The sequence below is a fragment of the Geotrypetes seraphini genome, chromosome 8, assembly GCF_902459505.1.
Source record: "Geotrypetes seraphini chromosome 8, aGeoSer1.1, whole genome shotgun sequence".
NCBI lineage: Eukaryota > Metazoa > Chordata > Amphibia > Gymnophiona > Dermophiidae > Geotrypetes > Geotrypetes seraphini.
In genome coordinates, this window is record NC_047091.1 from 19,749,254 (window position 1) to 19,771,847 (window position 22,594).

At 45.3% G+C, this 22,594-nt stretch overlaps 1 protein-coding gene across 1 annotated transcript in view; it reads left to right on the forward strand.

Annotated features, from left to right (window-relative positions):
- Positions 1-16,172, forward strand: part of DLL3 (delta like canonical Notch ligand 3) — a 101,386-nt gene extending 85,214 nt beyond the window's left edge. The window contains exon 9 of the mRNA XM_033953878.1: positions 15,072-16,172. Within this exon, the coding sequence (XP_033809769.1) occupies positions 15,072-15,077 (6 nt within the window). The 3' untranslated portion in view covers positions 15,078-16,172. The remainder of the gene's footprint in view (positions 1-15,071) is intronic.
- Positions 16,173-22,594: the final 6,422 nt, after the last annotated feature.

Consider the following 22,594-nt stretch of genomic DNA (forward strand, 5'->3'; position numbering starts at 1 on the left):
GGCCCCATTCCAAACTATGGAAAAGTTTAACAGCAAAAAATTAGTCAAACCAGCAGGTGACACCAGATCCAGAACTGATCCTCTAGTGGCAAAGGTCACAGGAATGGAATGCAAAGGTCAGGAGCTGGGTCTGTCGGGTAATGCTATCCGACTTCGGCTATTGCGGGAACTGGTCTCAGAGGTGAATGAAGCTAGAAAAACAGGGGTGTGTTTTAGTCATCAAGCTGAGCAGATATGGACTTGTTTCAACTTTCCTTTGAGGTTCAGCTTCCAACTCTACCCATCCTACTTTCCAGCCCCCCTCCTAGAGCCAAGTCTGCAGACTAATCACTATTCGTGATCTTAATGTAAGGCAGTGTTTATCAAGCCGGAACATGGATTAGATAAGTTTGCATGAGGTGCCTCCATTCCACGCAGATCAACCTAATGCAGGGGTAGGCAATTCCGGTCCTTGAGAGCCGGAGCCAGGTCGGGTTTTCAGGACATCCACAATAAATATGCATGAGAGAGAGTTGCATCTCAAGGAGGCAGTGCATGCAAATCCATCTCATACATATTCATGGTGGAGATCCTGAAAACCTGACCTGCCTGTGGCTCTCGAGGACCGGAATTGTCTACCCCTGTCCTAATGCATATTCAGTGTGGATATCCTGAAAACCGGACTGATGAAGGGTCTTGCTGATGTACCTGTGGGTAGCTGGGATAGTCTCCTCAGTTAGATCCTGACATCTATGTCCAACTGGTAGCATCCCTCCCAAAGAAGGGGCTTCTGGGAGGCCTTGAAAATTATCATATTATACTTCCATGCTGAGCACAGACAATGAGGATCAGACGTCGCAATGCATTAGGAGCTGTTTTCAAAGGGTTTCTCTCACTCTGTGTCCAAACCATAGCTTTTCTGAGAAAAAGTGCCCAGGTATAATGCATTATAGGGTCAATTCAAGAAAGACTGCATAAAATAAGGCTCTAGACTATCCCGCTTAAGCGCAACTTCTATAAGAGCAATCACGTGTATAATTGCCATGCTACAATACTGGCATAAGTTTCAACTTTATTATTACTTGATATACCGTCTATCATGGATATCTAAACAATTTACAGTAAAATTTTAAAAGAAAACAACTCTATTAAAACTAGGTACACCGACGAAAGCGCATCGACACCTGCGTGCAGGACAAAAGCACGCCACCGGTTCTGCTGCTTTTATGCCTTACTGTTAGAGTTCTGAGGTGAGGTGGGGTACGGAACCCCCCAGTACACTTATAACTGTTCACACTCCCATTGTGGGGGTTGGGAAGGGGGAAACCACCCCCGGTACAGTGAAAACTTCCATTCTCTCGCTATTCGGGAGTGTTCAGGAGTTTTAAGTGTAGCCCCCTCCCCCCCCCCCCAGTGGGAGTGCGAGCGGTTATAAGTATAATGGGGGTTCCCCCCACACATCCCCTCAGAACGCTATAGGTAAGGCGTAAAAGTGGCGGAACCGGTGGTATGTTTTCGTCCTGCATGCAGGTGTGGACATGCAATTGTCGGCATGCAAATGACCGACGCGCTTATGACATGCCACCTAAAACTATGGGGATATTACAGACTAATCAAAAAGATAATGAAAAAGAAAAATTAACCACAGGTAATCTTAGAGCCACAAAAGGTTAATCAAAGTAGAGAGAAAAAAAGCCATATGAATAAATGATTTAATTACTACCAAAATGAAGGAAAGAATCTCAGAATTGCCACTCCAAGGATCATAATACTATCATCCATATAAGGAATTGTGGCTAGGGTTTCTTTCATAGATCCAAAACCTTCATATATTAACTTGACTTATTCCGTCATTCATTTATAAATATATAACTTCACTACTCAATAATTTAAATTTTGATTTTTAACTTTTTTAGCTTAAATTAACAAAGCATTTTTTTAATTTAAGCGCCATTTTCTAAAGAGAGCTGTGCTATAACAAACTGATTGGTAACGTTAAAACCCGTAGCTCTCATAAACCCTGAGGAAGCCGCTGGCTAAGCGGCGAAACGGGTTCCCGTTGGATGTGATACACAGGGCTCAAAGCGGAGGTACTTCTATGCTGCTTTACTGCTAATGTCAAGCTGAAAGATAAGTGCTTTGCTAAGGCTGTAAAGTTTTTTTATATAAGTTATTTTGCCTTTTGCATAGTTATTTTGCACAACTTTGCATTTTTGCACTAATGTTAATGCTATTTGCACAGTTTTTGAATTTAAAGAGCTAAAAAAGTTAAAAATCAAAATTTAAATTATTGAGTAGTGAAGTTATATATTTATAAATGAATGACGGAATAAGTCAAGTTAATATATGAAGGTTTTGGATCTATGAAAGAAACCCTAGCCACAATTCCTTATATGGATGATAGTATTATGATCCTTGGAGTGGCAATTCCGAGATTCTTTCCTTTATTTTGGTAGTAATTAAATCATTTATTCATATGGGTTTTTTTTCTCTCTACTTTGATTAATCTTAACATAACTAACATGAAGCCAGGAGGAAACAGAGGGAAAGGATTACATAGTCGACATTTAGGTGCCAACGTTTAAGTGTGAACATTTATGCCATATCGACAGGGCCAGCTCAAGAGATTATGACACACCAGTCCATGCACTGCCTCCATTCCATGCCCCCCCCCCCTTGCCAGTTTCCTCCTCCCTCCTCTGATGCTACTGCCCGGTCCCTGCAAGATGCGGCTTTGTATGCCAGCCTCCATGAGTAGGGAGGGCAAACGTCAGTGTCAAGCAGTAGCGTCAGAGGAGGGAGGAGGAGGAGGAGGAATTAGTTTAACTTATGAGCCAGTGACATCACAGCCCCAGGCAGTTTGTGCCCTTTAGCGCCGACACCCTTGTCTACAGCCTCACCTGATCCGTAGCTTAAACCAGCCCTGCGTGTCAATAGCTGGTGTAAGCGCTTGCTCCTAAACGCAACAGTTGCATGTATAAATGAAATCATTCTATACAGTCAGGTGTAAGGGCTAGACACGCCCCTTCCATGCACATGCCCCTCCCACATGTATGCCCTCCCTTGCAATGGCGTGCTAACGTTACAAAAGCAGGGACTAAGTGCAGATTCAGGCATAAGTTTAGCTTAGTGCCAATTAGCGCAGATCAACAGCAACGAATACCAATTATCGATTGCTAGCTCCAATTGTGGCCTAATTAAAGGCATCTCGCGCATAACTGCTAGTAGGCTATCATGTGCACGTGCAAACTTAAGCACAAGGGCCCTGATTCTGGAAACGGCACCTGCCGTGGTAGGTGCCTGCAAAACGGGCACCTACCGCGTGTCAATCACCGGTAGGTGCTGCATCCAGAATCGTGTCTATTTTCTTCTGCAGACGCCTTAAATATAGGCCAGCGTTTTACAGGCCTACATTTAAGGCGTCTGACTCATGCCTATGAGAAGCGCCTAGGCACGCCTACAGATGCCTAAGACCACGGTCAACGTAAAACACGCCCAGGCCAGCCTTAAGCATCAGTAGGCGTGCCTAGGCATCTCCGTATGCAGGCAAACGCCTACATTGTAGGTGTCCTTCATCTATTTTTCTTTTTTTTTTTTTAAACACACACTCCGAATGGTCCAGTAGACATCGGTAGGATGCCTACCGCTCTCTATAATTGGGACGTCATTTTGAGAATCAGGCCCAAGGTGAGTAAATTTGCACACAAGATAATAGAACGAGTGGCTATATACATCTCACACAATACTTTGCTTACATTTTATGCTTTGCTTTGTACATAGGAACATATTTTCTTTCTTATTCAAAGGGTGGGATCCTATGCTCCCTGCAAACTCGTTCATGCCCACCGTTGGGCCCAGTGTAAAAATTGCCCAAGTAGTCTGTGGGGTTGATCTCTGAGGACCACCCCAGGCTCCTTGTTCAGAGGTTCTTCTCACCTTCAGGTATCAGTTGGTCCCAGGTGCTCTCCAAAGCTCATGCACACAATTGGCTTTTGATCATTTTAACATTTGTGTCCCATGGAAGGTAGCATAGTGGCCTCCAGAATCATTTATGATGCTGGGGCTTTTCAAGCTGATGCAGAATGAAAACTAAAGAGCATACATACATTGCAAACAAAAAAAAAAAAAAAAAGTCCTTTCAGATTGAGACTCATTCTGAAAATGTCTCACTGGGTGTTATTGAACACTGTGAATCTTTGGGTGTCAGGTCAAAAGCGCGCCGGGACAAAGGCGCGCCCAGACAATTGAGCGCAGCATGGAGGCGCACGCCCCTCAAAATTACTGTTTTTAGGGCTCCGACGGGGGGGCGTTGGGGGGGAACCCCCCCACTTTACTTAATAGACATCGCGCCACGTTGTGGGGGCGTTGTTGGGGGTTTGGGGGGTTGTAACCCCCCACATTTTACTGAAAACTTTACTTTTTCCCTGTTTTTAGGGAAAAAGTTAAGTTTACAGTAAAATGTGGAGGGTTACAACCCCCCAAACCCCCCATAACGCCGGCGCGATGTCTATTAAGTAAAGTGGGGGGGTTCTCCAACAAAACCCCCTGTCGGAGCCCCTAAAAACAGTAATTTTGAGCGGCGCGCACCTCCGCGCTGCGCTCAATTGTCCGGGCGCACCTTTGTCTTTCACGCCGTTGTCTATGAATCGAATCTTTGGGATGACAGCGACCTGTACAGCACTTCCCTTCCCCTACCCTCCCCACCAACTTCTGGAAAGCAGCAGACAAATCATTCATTGGCACCCACTTCCTTCCAGCCTAAATTCCAGACAGGATATTCATTCAGTAAATGTCCCTATCTAGAGTAGATGTTTGCTATTGTAAGCTATAATATGTTTTCTATTAGATTTTTTGAAAGGTCTTAAATATATGCTATTCTTCAAACAGAAGTGTAGATTAGAGAATGACACGGGGACAAATTTTTCCCCATCCCTGCAGGTTCTTTTCCTGTCCCTGCTCCATTCCTGCAAGCTCTGCCCTCATCTGCACAAGCCTCAAACACTTTAAAATCCTAAGTAGCTCAGATTGTGATGTCATAATGCCTCATTCCACCAATGCCTAAGCTCCGTCCTCATCTGCACAAGCCTCAAACACTTTAAAATCCTAAGTAGCAACATTCTAGAGCTCAGATTGTGATGTCATAATGCCTTATTCACTAATGCCTAAGCTCTGTCCTCATCTGCCCAAGCCTCAAACACTTTAAAATCATAAGCAGCAACATTCTAGAGCTCAGATTGTGATGTCATAATGCCTCATTCCACCAATGCCTAAGCTCTGTCCTCATCTGCACAAGCCTCAAACACTTTAAAATCATAAGTGTTCGAGGCTTGGGCAGTTAAGGCAGAGCTTACAGGAATGGGGCAGGGACAAGGACATCGACAAAACTCATGGGGACAGGAAAGGGGAAATTGAGTTCCTATGGGGCCAAATTTGTTCCTGTGTAATTCTCTAGTGTAGATCTCCTTAGCAATTAACTGTCTTTTGTGGCCTGGTGCTCTTTGCCCCAACAAGTCACTCATAATACAATGGACTAGTCCATGTGATGTCATTACATCAGTGTTTTCTGCCACTGCAGGCCTTTGATAGCCAGTGTCACTATATACAAACAAGTGGGTTCACCAGTCATTTTCTGTAATTGCACCATGGCAGACCCTCTCTTGGCCAGACTAGGTCATGATGAAGTGGTGTCATGCGCCCTGAAGGTAAATCATACGCAGTGTTTCTTACAACACCCTTCACATGACGGACACATCATGTCCCTCTGTTACTTTTCACTTCTTCCCTCTGTTACTTTTCACTTCTTCCCTCTGTTACTTTTCACTTCTTCCCTCTGTTACTTTTCACTTCTTCCCCTCTCTCTCCAGCTGGTTCATGTTATAAAGCAGAACCGAACCAATTCCTCAATTATTTTCTTCCAAACAGATTTAAACTAGCATTAGAGCTATGGGCCATCTCTGTATCTCAAAGACAGATGAGATAAGCCCTCTTTAAAGGCATCAGGACCCACTGGGTTTGTGTCAGCTGCCTCGGCTCGGTCATGGAGAGCTAGAAAAGTACTGTATATTTATTAGGACTGGTTCAGATGATAATTGTTATGCACAACCTTACAGAGGGTTCATCTGAAAACCTGGCTTTTCTCAAAAAATGTAAGTCTCCCTCCAACTTAGGAATCAAGGAAACTCTTATATCTTGGCATCCTAAGTCCTGTAAATTTTCTTCCCACTTCTACCTCTAACCCTCTGTTGTAGTTCCTTCCTATTTCTCCTACTGTAAACCGCGTCGAGCTCTACGAACGTGGAGATATTGCGGTATACAAACCTAAGGATTAGATTAGATTATTCAATGCCTGGGTTGGGAGTTTTGCTCCCTGGTTTGGCCAGGACCTTGGGGTGCTACAAAAGGAGTATTCCCAGCATCCCAAGGAGAGGTGGAAGAGGGAAGAAGTTGTGGTGATTGTATTGGAATGAAGCTCAACGACTAGACTCAGGGCCTATAGCGATAATGCTATGAAAGAAGACAGGATACATGGCCCTGGCCCAACCCAGGATGGTTGCCGCCATGACTCCCTACAAATATGATTAGGGAAATATAGAATAAAAGGACAGATATTTCTAATTATTATGTAATTATTGACCAAACTAGGTCAGTGGAGGGTGTCGGTGGTAGCGTCCGATTGGTATGAGGCGATAGATTGAATAGCTTTTCTAGAGATGTCTTAAGACGTCATTGAAACCAGAACACTCTTCTGGCTACTTTCTCTACGGAACAGGAGAAAATGAATTTACAGAAGCTTTATTTTCCAATAAAAGACCTACAGTTTTGCAGCCTATTTGGATATTTCATAATGTGGCACGAAACTCTCAACTGTGCAGGAAGGAGTTATGGAAATTGAAAGATACGATTGGAGGTTCCTTTTATCCACAGTTTCCTTCTAAGGGCTCCTTTTATAAAGGCGCGCGCTACGCCTTTCATCACGCGCTAACCCCCGCGGCAAGCCTAAAAACTAACACCTTGTCAACGCCTACCGCACCTTGATAAAAGGAGCCCTAAATGTTTGATTAAGGTTAATGATGTTCAATATGTTTATTTTGATCCACACCAGCTTCAGAGATTGGACGCTGATGGTTGAGAAGCAGTTAGCAGGATTTCGAATTTAATTTGGCAGTTGGAGTGGATTTGCATTGGTTTCTCTACATTTTTTTTGATTCACCTTTATCGTAGCGTTTCCTTTCATGTTAACTGCTACCATTACTGTTGACAATTTGTATTTCTGGATTATTTTAATGGGAATGTAAAAAGGAAAAAAAACCAAAACATAAAAAATTCCCAGGCAGTACAAATGAAGGCTGTTGGTTCCAATTCCCCTGTTGGAGCAAGAGACAGTTGTGCTCAAATAAGTCAAGAATGTTCTGGTTTTAACACTATGATTTATGGTGGGATATTTCATACCATAATTCTCACAATATCACTTGGTCTTTTGGGGGTCACTAGTTCAGCTTTGGTAGTTATAGATGACTCCTAAGGATAAGCAGGTCACTTCACTCGGGCAGATTTGTGTGGCGGAGTGGGAGTGTGGAGATTGATATCATCTAACATTTCTCATGGATCCTAGTGAAGGTTTGAAACCCCCTTGGGCAAACATGCTAGTTTTCAGGTTCCGAGGGCATGGGGGAGTAGCCTAATGGTTAGAGCAGTCAACTGAGAGCTAAATCCAAAATCTCTTACTTCCCCTTGATCAGTCTTTTCTCATTAGAATCCATAATCACATAAAAACATATAAGAACATAAGACCAATGGTTCATCTAGCCCAATATCCTGTTTCCACAGTGGCCAATCCAAGTCACAAGTATCCGGCTGAAACCTAAATAGTATCAAGACTCTGGAATCCCAAACCGTAACAAGATTCCGGAATTCTAAAGCCTAGCAACATTCCATGCTACTGATCTCAGAAGATGCAATGGCTTCCTCCATGTCTGTCTCCAGGAACTTGTCCAAACCTTTTTTTTTTTAAAACCCGGCACATTAACCGCTGTTCCCACATCCTCTGGCAATGAATAAGAACATAAGAATTACCGCTGCTGGGCCAGACCAGTGGTCCATCGTGCCCAGCAGTCTGCTCACGCGGCGGCCCTCTGGTCAAAGACCAGCGCCCTAACTGAGACTAGCCCTACCTGCGTACGTTCCGGTTCAGCAGGAACTTGTCTAACTTTGTCTTGAATCCCTGGAGGGTGTTTTCCCCTATGACAGACTCCGGAAGAGCATTCCAGTTTTCTACCACTCTCTGGGTGAAGAAGAACTTCCTTATGTTCGTACGGAATCTATCCCCTTTTAACTTTAGAGAGTGCCCTCTCGTTCTCCCTACCTTGGAGAGGGTGAACAACCTGTCTTTATCTACTTTGTCTTGAGTCCCTGGAGGGTGTTTTCCCCTATGACAGACTCCGGAAGAGCGTTCCAGCTTTCTACCACTATCTGGGTGAAGAAGAACTTCCTTACGTTCGTACGGAATCTATCCCCTTTTAACTTTAGAGAGTTCCCTCTCGTTCTCCCCACCTTGGAGAGGGTGAACAATCTGTCTTTATCTACTTTGTCTTGAGTCCCTGGAGGGTGTTTTCCCCTATGACAGACTCCGGAAGAGTGTTCCAGCTTTCTACCACTCTCTGGGTGAAGAAGAACTTCCTTACGTTCGTACGGAATCTATCCCCTTTCAATTTTAGAGGGTGCCCTCTTGTTCTCCCTACCTTGGAGAGGGTGAACAACCTGTCCTTATCTACTAAGTCTATTCCCTTCAGTACCCTCTGCTCGAGGGAGAAAAGGCCCAGTTTCTCTAATCTTTCGCTTAACTATTCTTTGAATGAAAAAAATATATATTTCCTCCTATTTGTTTTGAAAGTATTTCCCTGTAACATTTCCAAACTCCACTCCACTCCTTGTGCCTTACAATATTGCTTTGTTGTCGTCTCTCTTTTATGCAGCAGAAGCTGTGTCTTTTCCTTTTCTACTCTCTTTTAGGTTTTTCAGGGTTGTCAGTTGGCCACTTTTGTGTAGGGTTACCAGATTTTCCGTTCGGGGACAGGAAATAGAGAGAGATCTTACCAAGGAGGTGCAGGAAAGCTGTCCACAAACGTGAAGGGATATAGGAGGAGCTTTCCAGAGGTGGATTGGATGGATGTGACAGGCAAGAGCCTGGAAAATGTGTTCTTTGTCAGTACTGTTGGATAACATCACCACCAACATCCCATCACGACTTCTTATCCTTTGCCAGAAAATACAATACCCTTTACAAATAATAGGAACATAAGAACTGCCATACTAGGATAAACCAAAGGTCCATCAAGCCTAGCTTCCTGTTTCCAACAGTGGCCAACCCAGGTCCCAAGTACCTAGCTAGATTCCAAGTAGTAATATGGCCTATGGACTTCTATTTTAGGAAATTATGCAAACCTTTTATTTAAACCCTGCTAAGCTAACTGATTTCACCACATTCTCCAGCAACGAATTTCAGAGTTTAATTACACATTGTGTGAAGAAATATTTTTTCCAGTTTGTTTTAAATCTATTACTTAGTAGCTTCATCGCATGACCTCTAGTCCTAGTATTTTTGGAAAGAGTGAACAAGCGATTCACATCTACCCTTTCCCTCCACTCACTATTTTATAGACGTCTATCATATCCCCCTAAGCCGTCTCCTCTCCAAGCTGAAGAGCCCCATCTGCTTTAGCTTCTCCTCATAGGGAAGTTGTCCCAAACCTTTTATCATTTTCATTGCCCTTCGCTGTAACTTTTCTAATTCTGCTATATCTTTTTTTTTTTTTAGATACAGTGACTAGAACTGCACACAGTATTCAAGGTACAGCCATACCAAAGAGCGATTCAAGGGCATTATAACATTTTCATCTTTGTTTTCCATTCCTTTCCTGATAATTCCTAGCATTCTACCTGATTTCTTGGCTGCCACCACACATTGAGCTTTCAACATATCCTCAACAATGACACCTAGATCTGTTTCCTGGGCAGTGACCCCTAACATAGAGCACAGCATCATGGTGTCAGGTCAAAAGGCGCGCGCAGACAAATGAGCGCAGCGCGGAGGCGCGCGCCGCACAAAATTACTGTTTTTATGGCTCCGACGGGGGGGGGAACCCCCCCCCACTTTACTTAATAGAGATCACGCCGCGTTGTGGGGACGTTGTGGGGGGCGTGGGGGGTTGTAACCCCCCACATTTTACTGAAAACTTAACTTTTTCCCTGTTTTTAGGGAAAAAGTTAAGTTTACAGTAAAATGTGGAGGGTTACAACCCCCCAAACCCCCCCACAACGCCGGCGCGATCTCTATTAAGTAAACTGGGGGGGGGGGCTCCCCAACAAAAACCCCCATCGGAGCCCCTAAATACTGTAATTTTCTTTAGCGCGCGCCTCCGTCTTGCGCTCAGTTTTTAGGGGCTCCGACGGGGGTTTTTGTTGGGGAGCCCCCCCCCAGTTTACTTAATAGAGATCGCGCCGGCGTTGTGGGGGGTTTGAGGGGTTGTAACCCTCCACATTTTACTGTAAACAACTTTTTCCCTAAAAACAGGGAAAAGTTAAGTTTTCAGTAAAATGTGGGGGGTTACAACCCCCCACACCCCCCACCTTTGTCTTTCGCCGACTTGTCTATGAACCCAGCATCATGTAACCATAGTTCAGATTCCTCTTTCCCACATGTTTGCACTTGCTCACAATAAACGTCATCTGCCACTTTGATGCTGTCTTCCAGTCTCACAAGGTCTTCTTGCAATTTTTCACCATCCTCTTGCGATTTAACAACTTTGAGCAACTTTGTGTCATCATCAAATTTAATTATCTCACTAGTTATTCCCATCTCTAGATCATTGATAAATATGTTAAAAATCAACTTTGATTTCTCTTGGGATAGGTACCAAGATTTTCAAAATGATCGAGGGTAGGTACCAAACACGATGCAAATCACCCATCCCTGGACACAATGAAGGAGTTTGGTCAAAATTGGAGATGATCAGCTCCCACTGGCACCCACAGAATTGACTCCTCTATCTCTTGGTGTCCTCATTCATCCTTTTATGGCTCTCAGTAGTCACTCAATGGGCAGTTTCACTCATCTTTCTCTCTCTATGTGTCACAGCACTTTCTCAGTGACAATATCAGTGGTTAAAGCTATAACCTCAGCACCTTGAGGTTGTGGGTTCAAACCCACGCAGCTCCTTGTGACCCTGGGCAAGTCACTTAATCCTTGTAAAACACACTCAAAAATACAGGCTTGGTGCAAGAAACCAACAAATCAGTAACAAAAATACTCACTGCACAAAAATGTTTTTATATTTATGCCATATTGTAGCTTGGACATAGGATTGCTGTACTGAAGGAAAACCTCAGGTCCCTGTTTGCTGCTAGCTATTTCGACTTAGCTTGCAAACCATAGTGGGACAAACATCATTGGTTAAAACCTCCCCCTACCATTTACCAGTTTTATTGTAGCTTTTAGCTTCTAAACTTCTAAATTCTTCAAGATATATACTGTATAATTCAGTACTTAGCTTTAGCTTTTATGCCAGACTTTTTTGCCCTTGTTATAAAGTTGGTGCTTTATAGTCAACTCTCCGTTGCCGACGAAGGCCGCCCGCGTTTCGCTCTGCTGCGTCAGGGCTCCAGACAGAACAAGCAAATTCAAACTGGCAGTCATTCTTCTCTGCTCATTTCATGAGCATTATTCCAGCAATGCCTGCGAATAAATTCGTGTAAACCGTTCTGAGCTCTCCTGGGACAACCGTATAGAAAAATGAATAAATAAATATCTAGACCAGTGTTTTTCAACCTTTTTACACCTATGGACCAGCAGAAATAAAATAATTATTCTGTGGACCGGCATCGGTCCGTGGATCGGCGGTTGAAGAACACTGGACTAAGTCGTGGGCCAGACCCCGCCCATTTCTACCCAATCTCCACCCCAGACTCCGCCCCCATAATAGTACTAATTGCACCTTGCACGTCCCATGCCTCATCTGGAAGCCTTCCCTCTGACGTTGCAACGTCAGAGAGAAGGCTTCCGGTTCAGGCGCAGGATGCCCGTAGGAGCCGCTGCCCGTGGCTTTGTGCACTGAATCAGTGAGGAAGAGGGAGCTGGCTCGAAGATAACGCCGCATCGATCGCACCGTGGACCGGCGATTGAAGAACACTGTTTTGGGCCTGATGCACGTGCTGGCCCTGTGGACCGGCAGGAAATTTCTGTGGACCGGCACTGGTCCGTGGACCGGTGGTTGAAGAACACTGATCTAGACTCCCCTTTCTTTCTTATCTCTTCTCCTCTCAAAAGCAGTCATGATTGCCGATCGTTTTAATGAAAATGGCTGACCTTTGCTAAACTGAGCACTGTGAGTCATCGCTGCTGGCCCTGCCGTACAGTGGACAGCAGTGATGGCTTACACAGGTCTTCTCAGTGCTGCAAATGATTTGCAATGTCAAAGAATCTTACTCTGGGATCGAGTTTCAAGTTTATTTAAAATTTCGTATACCGCTCAATCAGAACTTCTAGGCGGTGTACAATACTAATGATACATTGAACAAGTACAATAAAATCAGATTTTAAAATTAGCAGAACTGGACATAACTGGGGAATGTTAGTACAGCAAATAATTTCACTTATAATAATAATAGCTTTATTCTTTTATACCGCCATAACCAAATGTTCTAGGCGGTTTACACTAAAAAGAGCTGGACAATCAGCGAAATACCATAATACAGTAAAAAATACAAATATTTATAAAATAGAATTTCAATAATAAAACTCACTAAGTAATAAACTTATCGAACAAAGTGGTCTTAATTAATTTCCGAAAGCTAAATACATTTGCCTAACCAAAATTGTTGCCTACCAGCTTGAAACGCTAGGGTCCTATCTAAGAAGGTCTTATATCTACACCCATTAATTTTTGGTTAAGCAAATAAGTAGAAGTTTCTAGTTTCTCTTGATGGTCTATGCAACACAAAATGAGGAAAAAGGTAAGCTGGAGACAATCCCGATATCAGCTTAAAGCAGACACAGGAAAATTTGAATAATACTCTTGCCTTCAAAGGCAGCCAATGAAGTAAACGATAATATGGACTAATATGGTCGTTCTTTTTTAAACCAAAAATCAATCGAACAGCTGTATTCTGAATTATCCTTAATGGACATACCTCAAACATACATATGGGGAAATGGGCGAGAACTACAATATTTGGAGAAAAGAACACAGAAAAAGGAAGAACGATAGGATGGATAAAAAAATATATATATAACAGAAGAGAATAGTATTGTCCTTGAAAGGATGGTTATTGTCCAAAAGCGTCATGGAACAAGAATGTTTTTAGCTTAGATTTGAATTGACCCTAATGAGAATCCTTGTGGGTGGGCAAAGGATGCTTCCATTTTAATTCTTCATGGCCTTTCATGATTTCCCACACTGGATGCTCATAACTTTTTCTCTTCATCGGTTCACCAGGTGACTGGGTTTAGCACATCTGTCACTGGGGGCGCAAATCACAAGGAGCTTAGAAAAATACTAATGGTTCCTCATGCTGTCCTGAGGTAAATAGTTATCATGAGTGATCCAGGGATTAAAGTCACCTCGCATTCTGAATGCAAAAAGCAAATCCATGAAATAATAAATCTTCTTCTTCCTCCAACAGATGTTCTTTTTCAAATATGTTAGCACTGATCTTTGGGGACTGCCAGGGGAGGGGGGTCACCTGCAGTTAAGTTAAATGATGTTAAGAGCATTTCTGGTAGGCAAATAAAGCAAAGTTCAGCTCACTCCTGAGGAAGCTGCATGGTTTGAAGGGTAACTATTTCAGCCCTTCTGATGGTGAGGGATTGATCCCAATTGGTTAGTCATGATAACACTGTATTCCTATTTCAGAGTAATGAGCAGTTAGGTTGCTGAGAATTTATTGAACATCTGCTTCCGTTACCCAATTTTCCAAATTTTTTCTGTAGCTTTCTAATAAACCATCAGCTAGCATGAAGAGAGTTATTTTAAGGGTAACCGTAACGTCAACCACAGAAACCAGTGGAAATGGCGACATTTTACCTATTAGGGTTGTTTTCTGTTACAGTAATATACCAGAGACATATTTTCAGTTGAGAGAAATGCCAGCAGCAAATATAAAAAGGCCAAAAGACATGATTTAATTTGAAACTTGTATAACGTCATTGATGATGTCACTTGTAAACAAAATGGCTCCCCCCCACCCCCCACCATGATGCGTTGCATAAAATTTTGGAAAATGGGATCGACTTTAGTTTGACTGCATACTTCCAAAGAAATGCACACCACTCTCACCAGGAAAGGTGGGACTTTAAATCCACAGTGCTCTGAGGAGTTTCACCTTTCCGCTCCAGGGCTAAACACTGATCTGTCCAGTCAAGTCGTGTAGAGTCTGGAGGATCAGCAGCCACTGGCAGCATGACACATCTGGAAATGTGCTGTCATACTAAAGAGATGATCTTGTTGACCACAGAATCAGTCTACAACAGTGGTCTCAAACTCAAACCCTTTGCAGGGCCACATTTTGGATTTGTAGGTACTTGGAGGGCCTCAGAAAAAATAGTTAATGTCTTATTAAAGAAATGACAATTTTGCATGAGGTAAAACTCTTTATAGTTTATAAATCTTTCCTTTTGGCTAAGTCTTAAAAATAATACTGTAATTTATAGCTAAAGAGACATATGATCAAGAAACTGTTTTATTTTACTTTTGTGATTAGGATAAACATACTGAGGGCCTCAAAATAGTACCTGGCAGGCCACATGTGGCTCCCCGGGCTGCGAGTTTGAGACCACTGGTCTACAAGGTATACTACAGTGGTAGTGGAGGGAAAGGGAAAGATTCCTCTCCTTCTCAGACATTTAGGAAGGACCATAAGGGACAGAATAAGGTTGACAACTGATTTCAGATTTATATGACACGGTTGATCTTATGCTGGGTTTATCCTTTGCATGCTGGGAATTGTAGTTATGGTTAGCAATTCTAGAAGAGGGGCTCCTTGCAATGTTGTGAATTTTGTAGAAGATTTTTTTTTCTCATGTCTGTTCTTTTTCCTAGGTTTGAAGATCCCACTTTGGGTCTGAAGCCATCTGAGCTCCCCAGCTAAAGAATGTTTACAGCCTTCCTGGACTTGGGAGTTTTATATGAAAACAGACTTTTTAATATTTAATATTTATTTCTGCTGCTATTTATGGAACAGATGCACCATCTGAAAACCCTGGCTTGAAGCTCACTCTGCTAAAAGTTTGGATATGTGGTGTAGGCATCAGACAACAGGTGGACATGTGGTGTCTGAGACACCAGGTGGTTATCCAGTAAGTGTTAGACAGCAGGTGGATAAATATGGGTTATACTGGACTTGTAAGACAGAAAGTGTATGGACAGTAGGTCTCTTGGAGGCATGAGATGGTTGAAGAACGGATATGACTGTCCACGTCAATGGCCGATGGAGCATCTGGAGTTGCACGGAGCTTCAGGAGACACAGGTGAAGGAAGGCTGGGAATAAGTTGCACTAGGAGCACAGTTCCAGAATACTCCAAGGTCTCATCAGTTCTGGCTTTGAGAAAGAGGCTGGTCCTTTTTCGGCAGAGGTAGCAATGGAACCAACCCCATCATGCATTCTGTCGGTCAAGGCACGCTGCCTGCTGCTCTTTCAACTCATTGAAGAAGCAAGAAGCCCCCCCACCAGAGCGTTTGCTGGTGCGGGGGGAGGTAGAAGGAGAGTGGGGAGTGCAGCGAGCTCTTTTTCTTCATTATGGAGGAAAAAGGATGTTGGAAGCTGGTGGTGAAGCAGTGCCCCCTGCCTCTCTCCTTGAGACAGAGGGGAAAACCTGGAACCGTACCATCGAATGCAAAGTGTCAAAAGCAAAACCCAGGAAAAAAAAAAAACAAACTATTTTATATAATGAACAAAATTTTTATTGTTGGAGAGAAAAGCTCAATTTTCTTTTTTTTTTTTTTTAATTATTATTATTATTTAAAACAAAACAAAATGCAGTGTACAGAGCTTCAAAATGCCCCTTATTATATCTTCTATATAAAGCTATTTAAATGTGTTCATATTTATAAGACATGTGTGTACGAGTTTGTTCACATCTTCCAGTCTATCTCTTTCTGTATGTCCATTTCCTATGAACAGGAAGCAATAAAATATATATTTTGCCCAAACCAAAAAATGTCTACATTGTCAAATGGGTTTTATGTGTCTGTCGAGGGAACATGTTTGCTTCTCTGTTGTGCTTCCCTGCCTTTCTTTTTAGATTTTCAACGTGATTAAAACCACCTTTTTCTTTTGTTAAAGAAGGACCCCCCCACCCAAAAAAAAGGTTAAAGAGCCATAAGCAAAGCTTGTTATCCGTCAATACAGGAGGCTTTGCTTTAGAAAATGAAATCTGTTTAAATCATGTACCGTATTTTCACGCATATAACGCGCGCGTTATACACGATTTTTACAAACCGTGCATAACCTTGCGCGTTATACGCGTGAGCGCGTTTTACAATGTTTTTTTTACATAGTTCCCCCCCCCCGACGTCCGATTCACCCCGCAGGACCGCTCGCACTCCCACCCCGAAGGACCGCTCGCACCCCCACAGCCTCCCCACCCCCCACCCCCATCATGGAGAAGCTCCTACCATTCTCCTGCTGCTTCCTCTGCCGGCGGTCCCGGCCCTTCTGTGAGCCCTGCGTCTGAAATGCTTCCTCTTCCGGCGGTCCCGGCCCTTCCGTGAGCCCTGCGTCTGCGCTGCTTCCTCTTCTGGCGGTCCCGCCCATTCTCTGACATCAGAGAAAGGGCGGGACCGCCGGAAGAGGAAGCAGCGCAGACGCAGGGCTCACAGAAGGGCCGGGACCGCCGGCAGAGAAAGCAGCAGGAGAACGGTAGGAGCTTCTCCATGATGGGGGGGGGGAGGCTGTGGGGGTGCGAGCGGTCCTTCGGGGTGGGGGTGCGAGCGGTCCTGCGGGGGGGGGTGAATCGGACGTCGGGGGGGCATCAGGCTTTCAGGGTGGGGACAGGACTTCAAGGGGGAGAGGAGAGTCGGGGCGGGCCAGAGGAGAGTCGGGGCGGGCCAGAGGAGAGTCAGGGCGGCCAGAGGAGAGTCAGGGCGGCCAGAGGAGAGTCGGGGCAGGCGAAAGAAGAGTCAGGGTGGCCAGAGGAGAGTCGGGGCGGGCGAAAGGAGAGTCGGGCGGCGACGGGAGAGTCGGGGCGGCATGCGCGGTATACGGGTGTGCGCGGTATATAAAAATTTATTACATAAATTACAATGAAACAGTATATACCTGCCTGTATGGCAACTTCAGTTGTTATGGCCAATCCTAGTTAAACAGCAAGCAGCTTCCTGCAGTAACCTGGTGCGCGATGTAGTGAACCATAGAGATGGGGACCAGGTCAGCGAATGGCATGAGGACAAATTTGTCCCCACCCCTGCAGGAACTCAATTTCCCCATGGGTTTTGTCGCTCTCCCTGTCCCTGCCCCATTCATATAAGCTCTGCCTTAACTGCACAAGCCTCGGACACTTAAGATTTTAAAGCGTTCGAGGCTTGTGCAGATGAGGACGGAGCTTAGGCATTGGTGGAATGAGGCATTATGACATCACAATCTGAGCTCCAGAATGTTGCTACTTAGGATTCTAAAGTGTTTGAGGCTTGTGCAGATGAGGACAGAGCTGGCAGGAATGGGGTAGGGACAGGAAAAGAACTTGCGGGGACAGGATAGGAAAATGAGTTCCCACAAGGATGGGGAAAAATTTGTCCCCATGTCATTCTCTATCTCAGGCCACTATCCCACTCTAACTACTGCACTGTGAGCCTTCCAAAACCCACCCCAATCCCACTGTACCTACATATAGGTGACACTTGGAGGCATAAGGGCTAGTAGTGAGTTTACAGTTGGGTCCAGTAGGTTTTGGGTGGATTTTGGAGGGCTCATCATACAACATAACGGGGTTATGGTGAGATGTGTACCTGGGCCTTTTTATGTGATGTTCACTGTAGTGCCCCACTTCTCTGCTGGGATGTTTGTGTGACAAGTCTACTAAAAATGCTGGCCTCTCCCAAATCCCAGTGGCTTGTATTGTGCAATTTTCTTTTGGATTTTTTATTTTTTTTTCTTCAAATTTGGTTCTAAAAGATCAACGCACTATGCACAAACGCATCTCAGAAATGGCCATTTTCGAAACAAAAAAAGATGGACGCTTTTCTGTTTTGAAAATGGTCATGTTCGCTACTGGTTTTTTAGTGTGCGTTGCGCGAAACGTCTAAACTCGGATTTAGGCGTCGTGTCAAAAATGCCGCTTCACATCTCCCACCCGTGCCAAACCCTAAAAGTAACAGTGGAGGGGGGGGGGAGGGGAAGCTAGAGTGCAAGCAGAAGAACCAGCATTGCTGTTCTGCCATCACCCCCCAAATTCTATTGATGGTGCTCACAATTGTACGTGCAATTTAATTGTTCAATGGGCCTGTTAGCGCCCATAATTGGGCGCCAGCAATCAGTTAGTGGCATTAATTTGCAACAATTTGGATTTACACATGCATCTTGCCGAGGGTTATTCATGTACGGCGACCAGCGTCGGACACACACACACAAAAGCAGGGTTCTTGGGCTGGGGATTCTCTGAACTCCCTGAAGGCCTGATCTGAATTTGATTGGCTCAGCAGCATCTGCCTGTTGCCTGCTTAACCAATCTTAATTCAGAGCAGTGCCCTCAGGGCCTTTTGGGGGGGGAGGCGGTCGAATTCCCCAAAGGCCCTGATCGTGATTGCACACCACTGAACGACGCCCAACTCGGAGCACCGTTCATCAAATGGTGCTCAGCATGCTTTTTTTTTTTCCAGTGCCCGTCTGGGCTCCATTTACTGAATTTCGTTTCATATCTCCCAGCCATCCCAAACCCTAAAAGAAACACTGATAGGGGGGGGGAGGGAGGTTCTCCAAAGTGTCAACATAAGAACATAAGCAATGTCTCCGCCGGGTCAGACCTGAGGTCCATCGTGCCCAGCAGTCCCCTCACGCGGCGGCCCAACAGGTCCAGGACCTGTGCAGTAATCCTCTATCTATACCCCTCTATCCCCTTTTCCAGCAGGAAATTGTCCAATCCTTTCTTGAACCCCAGTACCGTACTCTGCCCTATTACACCCTCTGGGCACAAGTAAATGAGTAGAATAGTGGTGTAAATACTAATATCCACGCTAAGCGCTATTCTATAAAAAGTTGTGTAAATGCAATGGCGTGCTGTCTGAAGGTTGGCAGTAGCATACACATAGGCAGAGCACACAGTTTTACACATACTGTAAATGATAGAATATTTCTTTATTAACTGTCTTTTTCATGAAGAGATTCACCCAAAGCAGTTTACAATGCAATGAATGGTAATCAAGAATTTTCCCTATCTATCCGTGCAGGCTCACAACAATCTAACTGTAGTACCTGGGTGGGGCAATGAAGAGTTAAGTGATCAAACTCACAACCTCAGTGTGCTAAGTCAACAGTTCTAACCACTAGGCCACCCCTTCCACCATTATAATGTAGGAGCATGTTCGAGCAATTTAGGATCCAGCCACGTCTGGAGGGCCTGGGGCATGCCACGGATGTGTTGTGACGTCGTCCACGCGGCTGGAGCTCATCGGGGCTTTTCCAAAACCTGGACAAACTGCCGGGTTTTGGAAAGTCCATCCGGAACCCCGGACGGTCCTATAAAAAAAAAAAAAAGGACACGGCTGGGTTTTCCCAGACATCTGGTAACCTTCGGAGAACCACATTTAAATTCAATTTGCAGCCATTGTCGGCCTACGGGTTGTTTTCTGCACTAGTGCCTTCTGCGCACATTAATGCTGGCGCTAGTCTGGCAATAACTGTCTCTAGTACCGGCGTTAGGTTCTGAGCATCAGGGTCCAAATTTGTTATAGCGTAAATTGGTAACGATGCACCTAATAGAGAATGACACGGTGACAAAATACTTCACCGTTCCCATCCCCACAGATAACTGCAGGAAACCATCTTCGTGTCATTCTTTAAGGAGAGAGGGAAGAATCGGAGTATGAATGGCCACAACCACTGACCCACAAGCTTTGCTTTGAAGAATGCTGGTGTAGAAGGACTGAGGTTGAAACAGACACTACAGAATGACAGTCTCTGGTATCCAGAGCAGATATTGTGATGTCATAATGCCTCATTCCACCAGTGCCTAAGAATCAATCACATCAGTGATGTCACAATGGCTTCATTATCCTTGGCTCACATAAGAATCAGAGCATGAATGGCCACAGCCACTGACCCTCAAGCTTTGCTTTGAACAATGCTGGTGTGAAAGGACTGAGGTTGAAATAGACACTAAAAATTGACATGGGATTATTTCCCGCAGTTATCCGCGGGGACGGGAACGGTGATGAATTTTGTCACCATGTCATTCTCTAGCACCTAAACTTAGATGTGAATGCTATAGCAGACATCAATGCAGGGGCGTAGCCAGACACCCAATTTTGGGTGGGCCTGGTTCCCAGTTGGGTGGGCAGAAGGTCCCATCTCTCCCACCAAGCGAGGCAATGTGGTGCGGTGCGGTGTGACCCCACCCCCACCCCACTGCTGCTGCCTACCTTTTAAAGAACTAATCTTCACCGGATGTAAGCAGCATGATTGATACACACTGCTGGGAAGGGGTAAAATGCGGACCTCACGGACCTCCCGGATCTAAACCCGCACGTCCTTAAAAATCTGAGGTCCGTGTCACTTGTAGTTAGTTTCTGGCTCTAACAGACCTCGATGACAATTTAGCGCTGACGGATCCGTCTCAGCATAGGGAGGGAAAAGTATTAGGATCTGTCAGCGCTAAAACGTCACCGAGGTCTGTCAGAGCCAGAGACTAGTGCTGGAGCGGCTCTAAAACGAATCTTTTAAACCGGTTTCCTGCAGCCCCGGTAAATTTAAAAATCTGAGGTCCGCGGCTCTGACAGACCTCGATGACATTGTAGCGCTGACGGATCCTAATACTTTTCCCTCCCTATGCTGAGACGGATCCATCAGCGCTAAATTGTCATCGAGGTCTGTCAGAGCCAGAGAGTAACTACAAGTGCCATGGACCTCAGATTTTTAAGGACGTGTGGTTTTAGATCCGCGAGGTCCATCAGGTCCGTGTTTTACCCCTTCCCCACACTGCTTGCACCAGCCCCACAGCCTCCCTTCTGATGCAACCTCCTGTTTCTGCAGAGACGGAGTACCGTCAGAAGAAAGGCTGTGGGGCCATCGTGCGTGTGTCAGTCACGCTGCTTGCCGCCAACAAAGATCGGCCCTTTAAAGGTACGCGGGAGGAGAGGTTTTGGAAGTTTTTAGCTGGTGGGGCTTGGGGATCCCTACCAGCTACCTTATAGATGTGCTGCTACTGGGTGGTCCTGAGCCCACCCGGGCCCACTCGTGGCTACACCAGTGCATTAATATTTATGACTAAATGCAACTACAGTTATGCGTAGGTTACCAGATTTTCCAAACGGAAAATCCAGACCCATGGCCCTGCCCCAGGCCTGCCCCGTTCCGGCCAGCCACGCCCCTTTCCACCCCCCACGCCCCACCCCCTTGACCTGCACAAGCAATGAGTGACGTCGGACAGCATTTGCGCAGGCGCTGGTGTGATGCCATTTACATCATGCGCAGGCACGTGACATCATCACGTTGCATCCGCGCCTGCGCCAATGACGTCCTGATGTCACCGGTTGCCAGAAGCTTTTCAAAAGCCGGACAAAGTGCCGGGTTTTGAAAAGCCGTCCGGATCCCCGGACGTGTCCTCAAAAGGTGGAAAAGTCCGGGGAAATCCAGACGTCTAGTAACCCTAGTTATGTGCTAGAGCAGTGTTTCCCCATGCCAGTCAGGTTTTCAGTAAATGAATATGCATGAAAGAGATTTGCATGCAATGGAGGCATTGTTGTGGTGTCTAAGTGAGGTTGTCGCCTAATTGGCATCTAACTTTCGGCGCGCTAAATAAAATTAGGGGGAACACTGCAATAGAGGTCTGCACGGGAACGGGAATCCCGTGAGTCCCGCGGGGGTCCCACGGGAATCCCCCCCTAACCCATGGGACTCCCACGGTGACCCCCCTCTGGCCCACGGGACTCCCACGGGGACCCCCCTCTAGCCAACGGGACTCCCACGGGGACGGAAGGCTTTGGAAGCAGGGTTTGTCCATATAATATAATGGACACGTCAGCCTTAGTAAAAGAGGGGGTTTATAAGTTAATTACCTGAACAGAAAACAAAAAAAGGGTTCCACCAAAGAGATTCCACAAGGAAAACAGCAAAAGAAACTGTGGAATTGATGATCCTGTCAGAAGTAATTGCTGCTTTTTATGGGGACAGGCAGGGATGGAGATAATTCCTTGCGGGGACGGGTGGGGATGGAGAGGATCCTGACGGGGACGGGTGGGGATGGAGAGAATCCTGACGGGGACGGGTGGGGATGGAGAGGATTCTGACGGGGACGGGTGGGGATGGAGAGGATCCTGACGGGGACGGGTGGGGATGGAGAGGATTCTGGTGGAGACAGGTGGGGATGGAGAGGATCCTGACGGGGACAGGTGGGGATGGAGAGGATCCTGG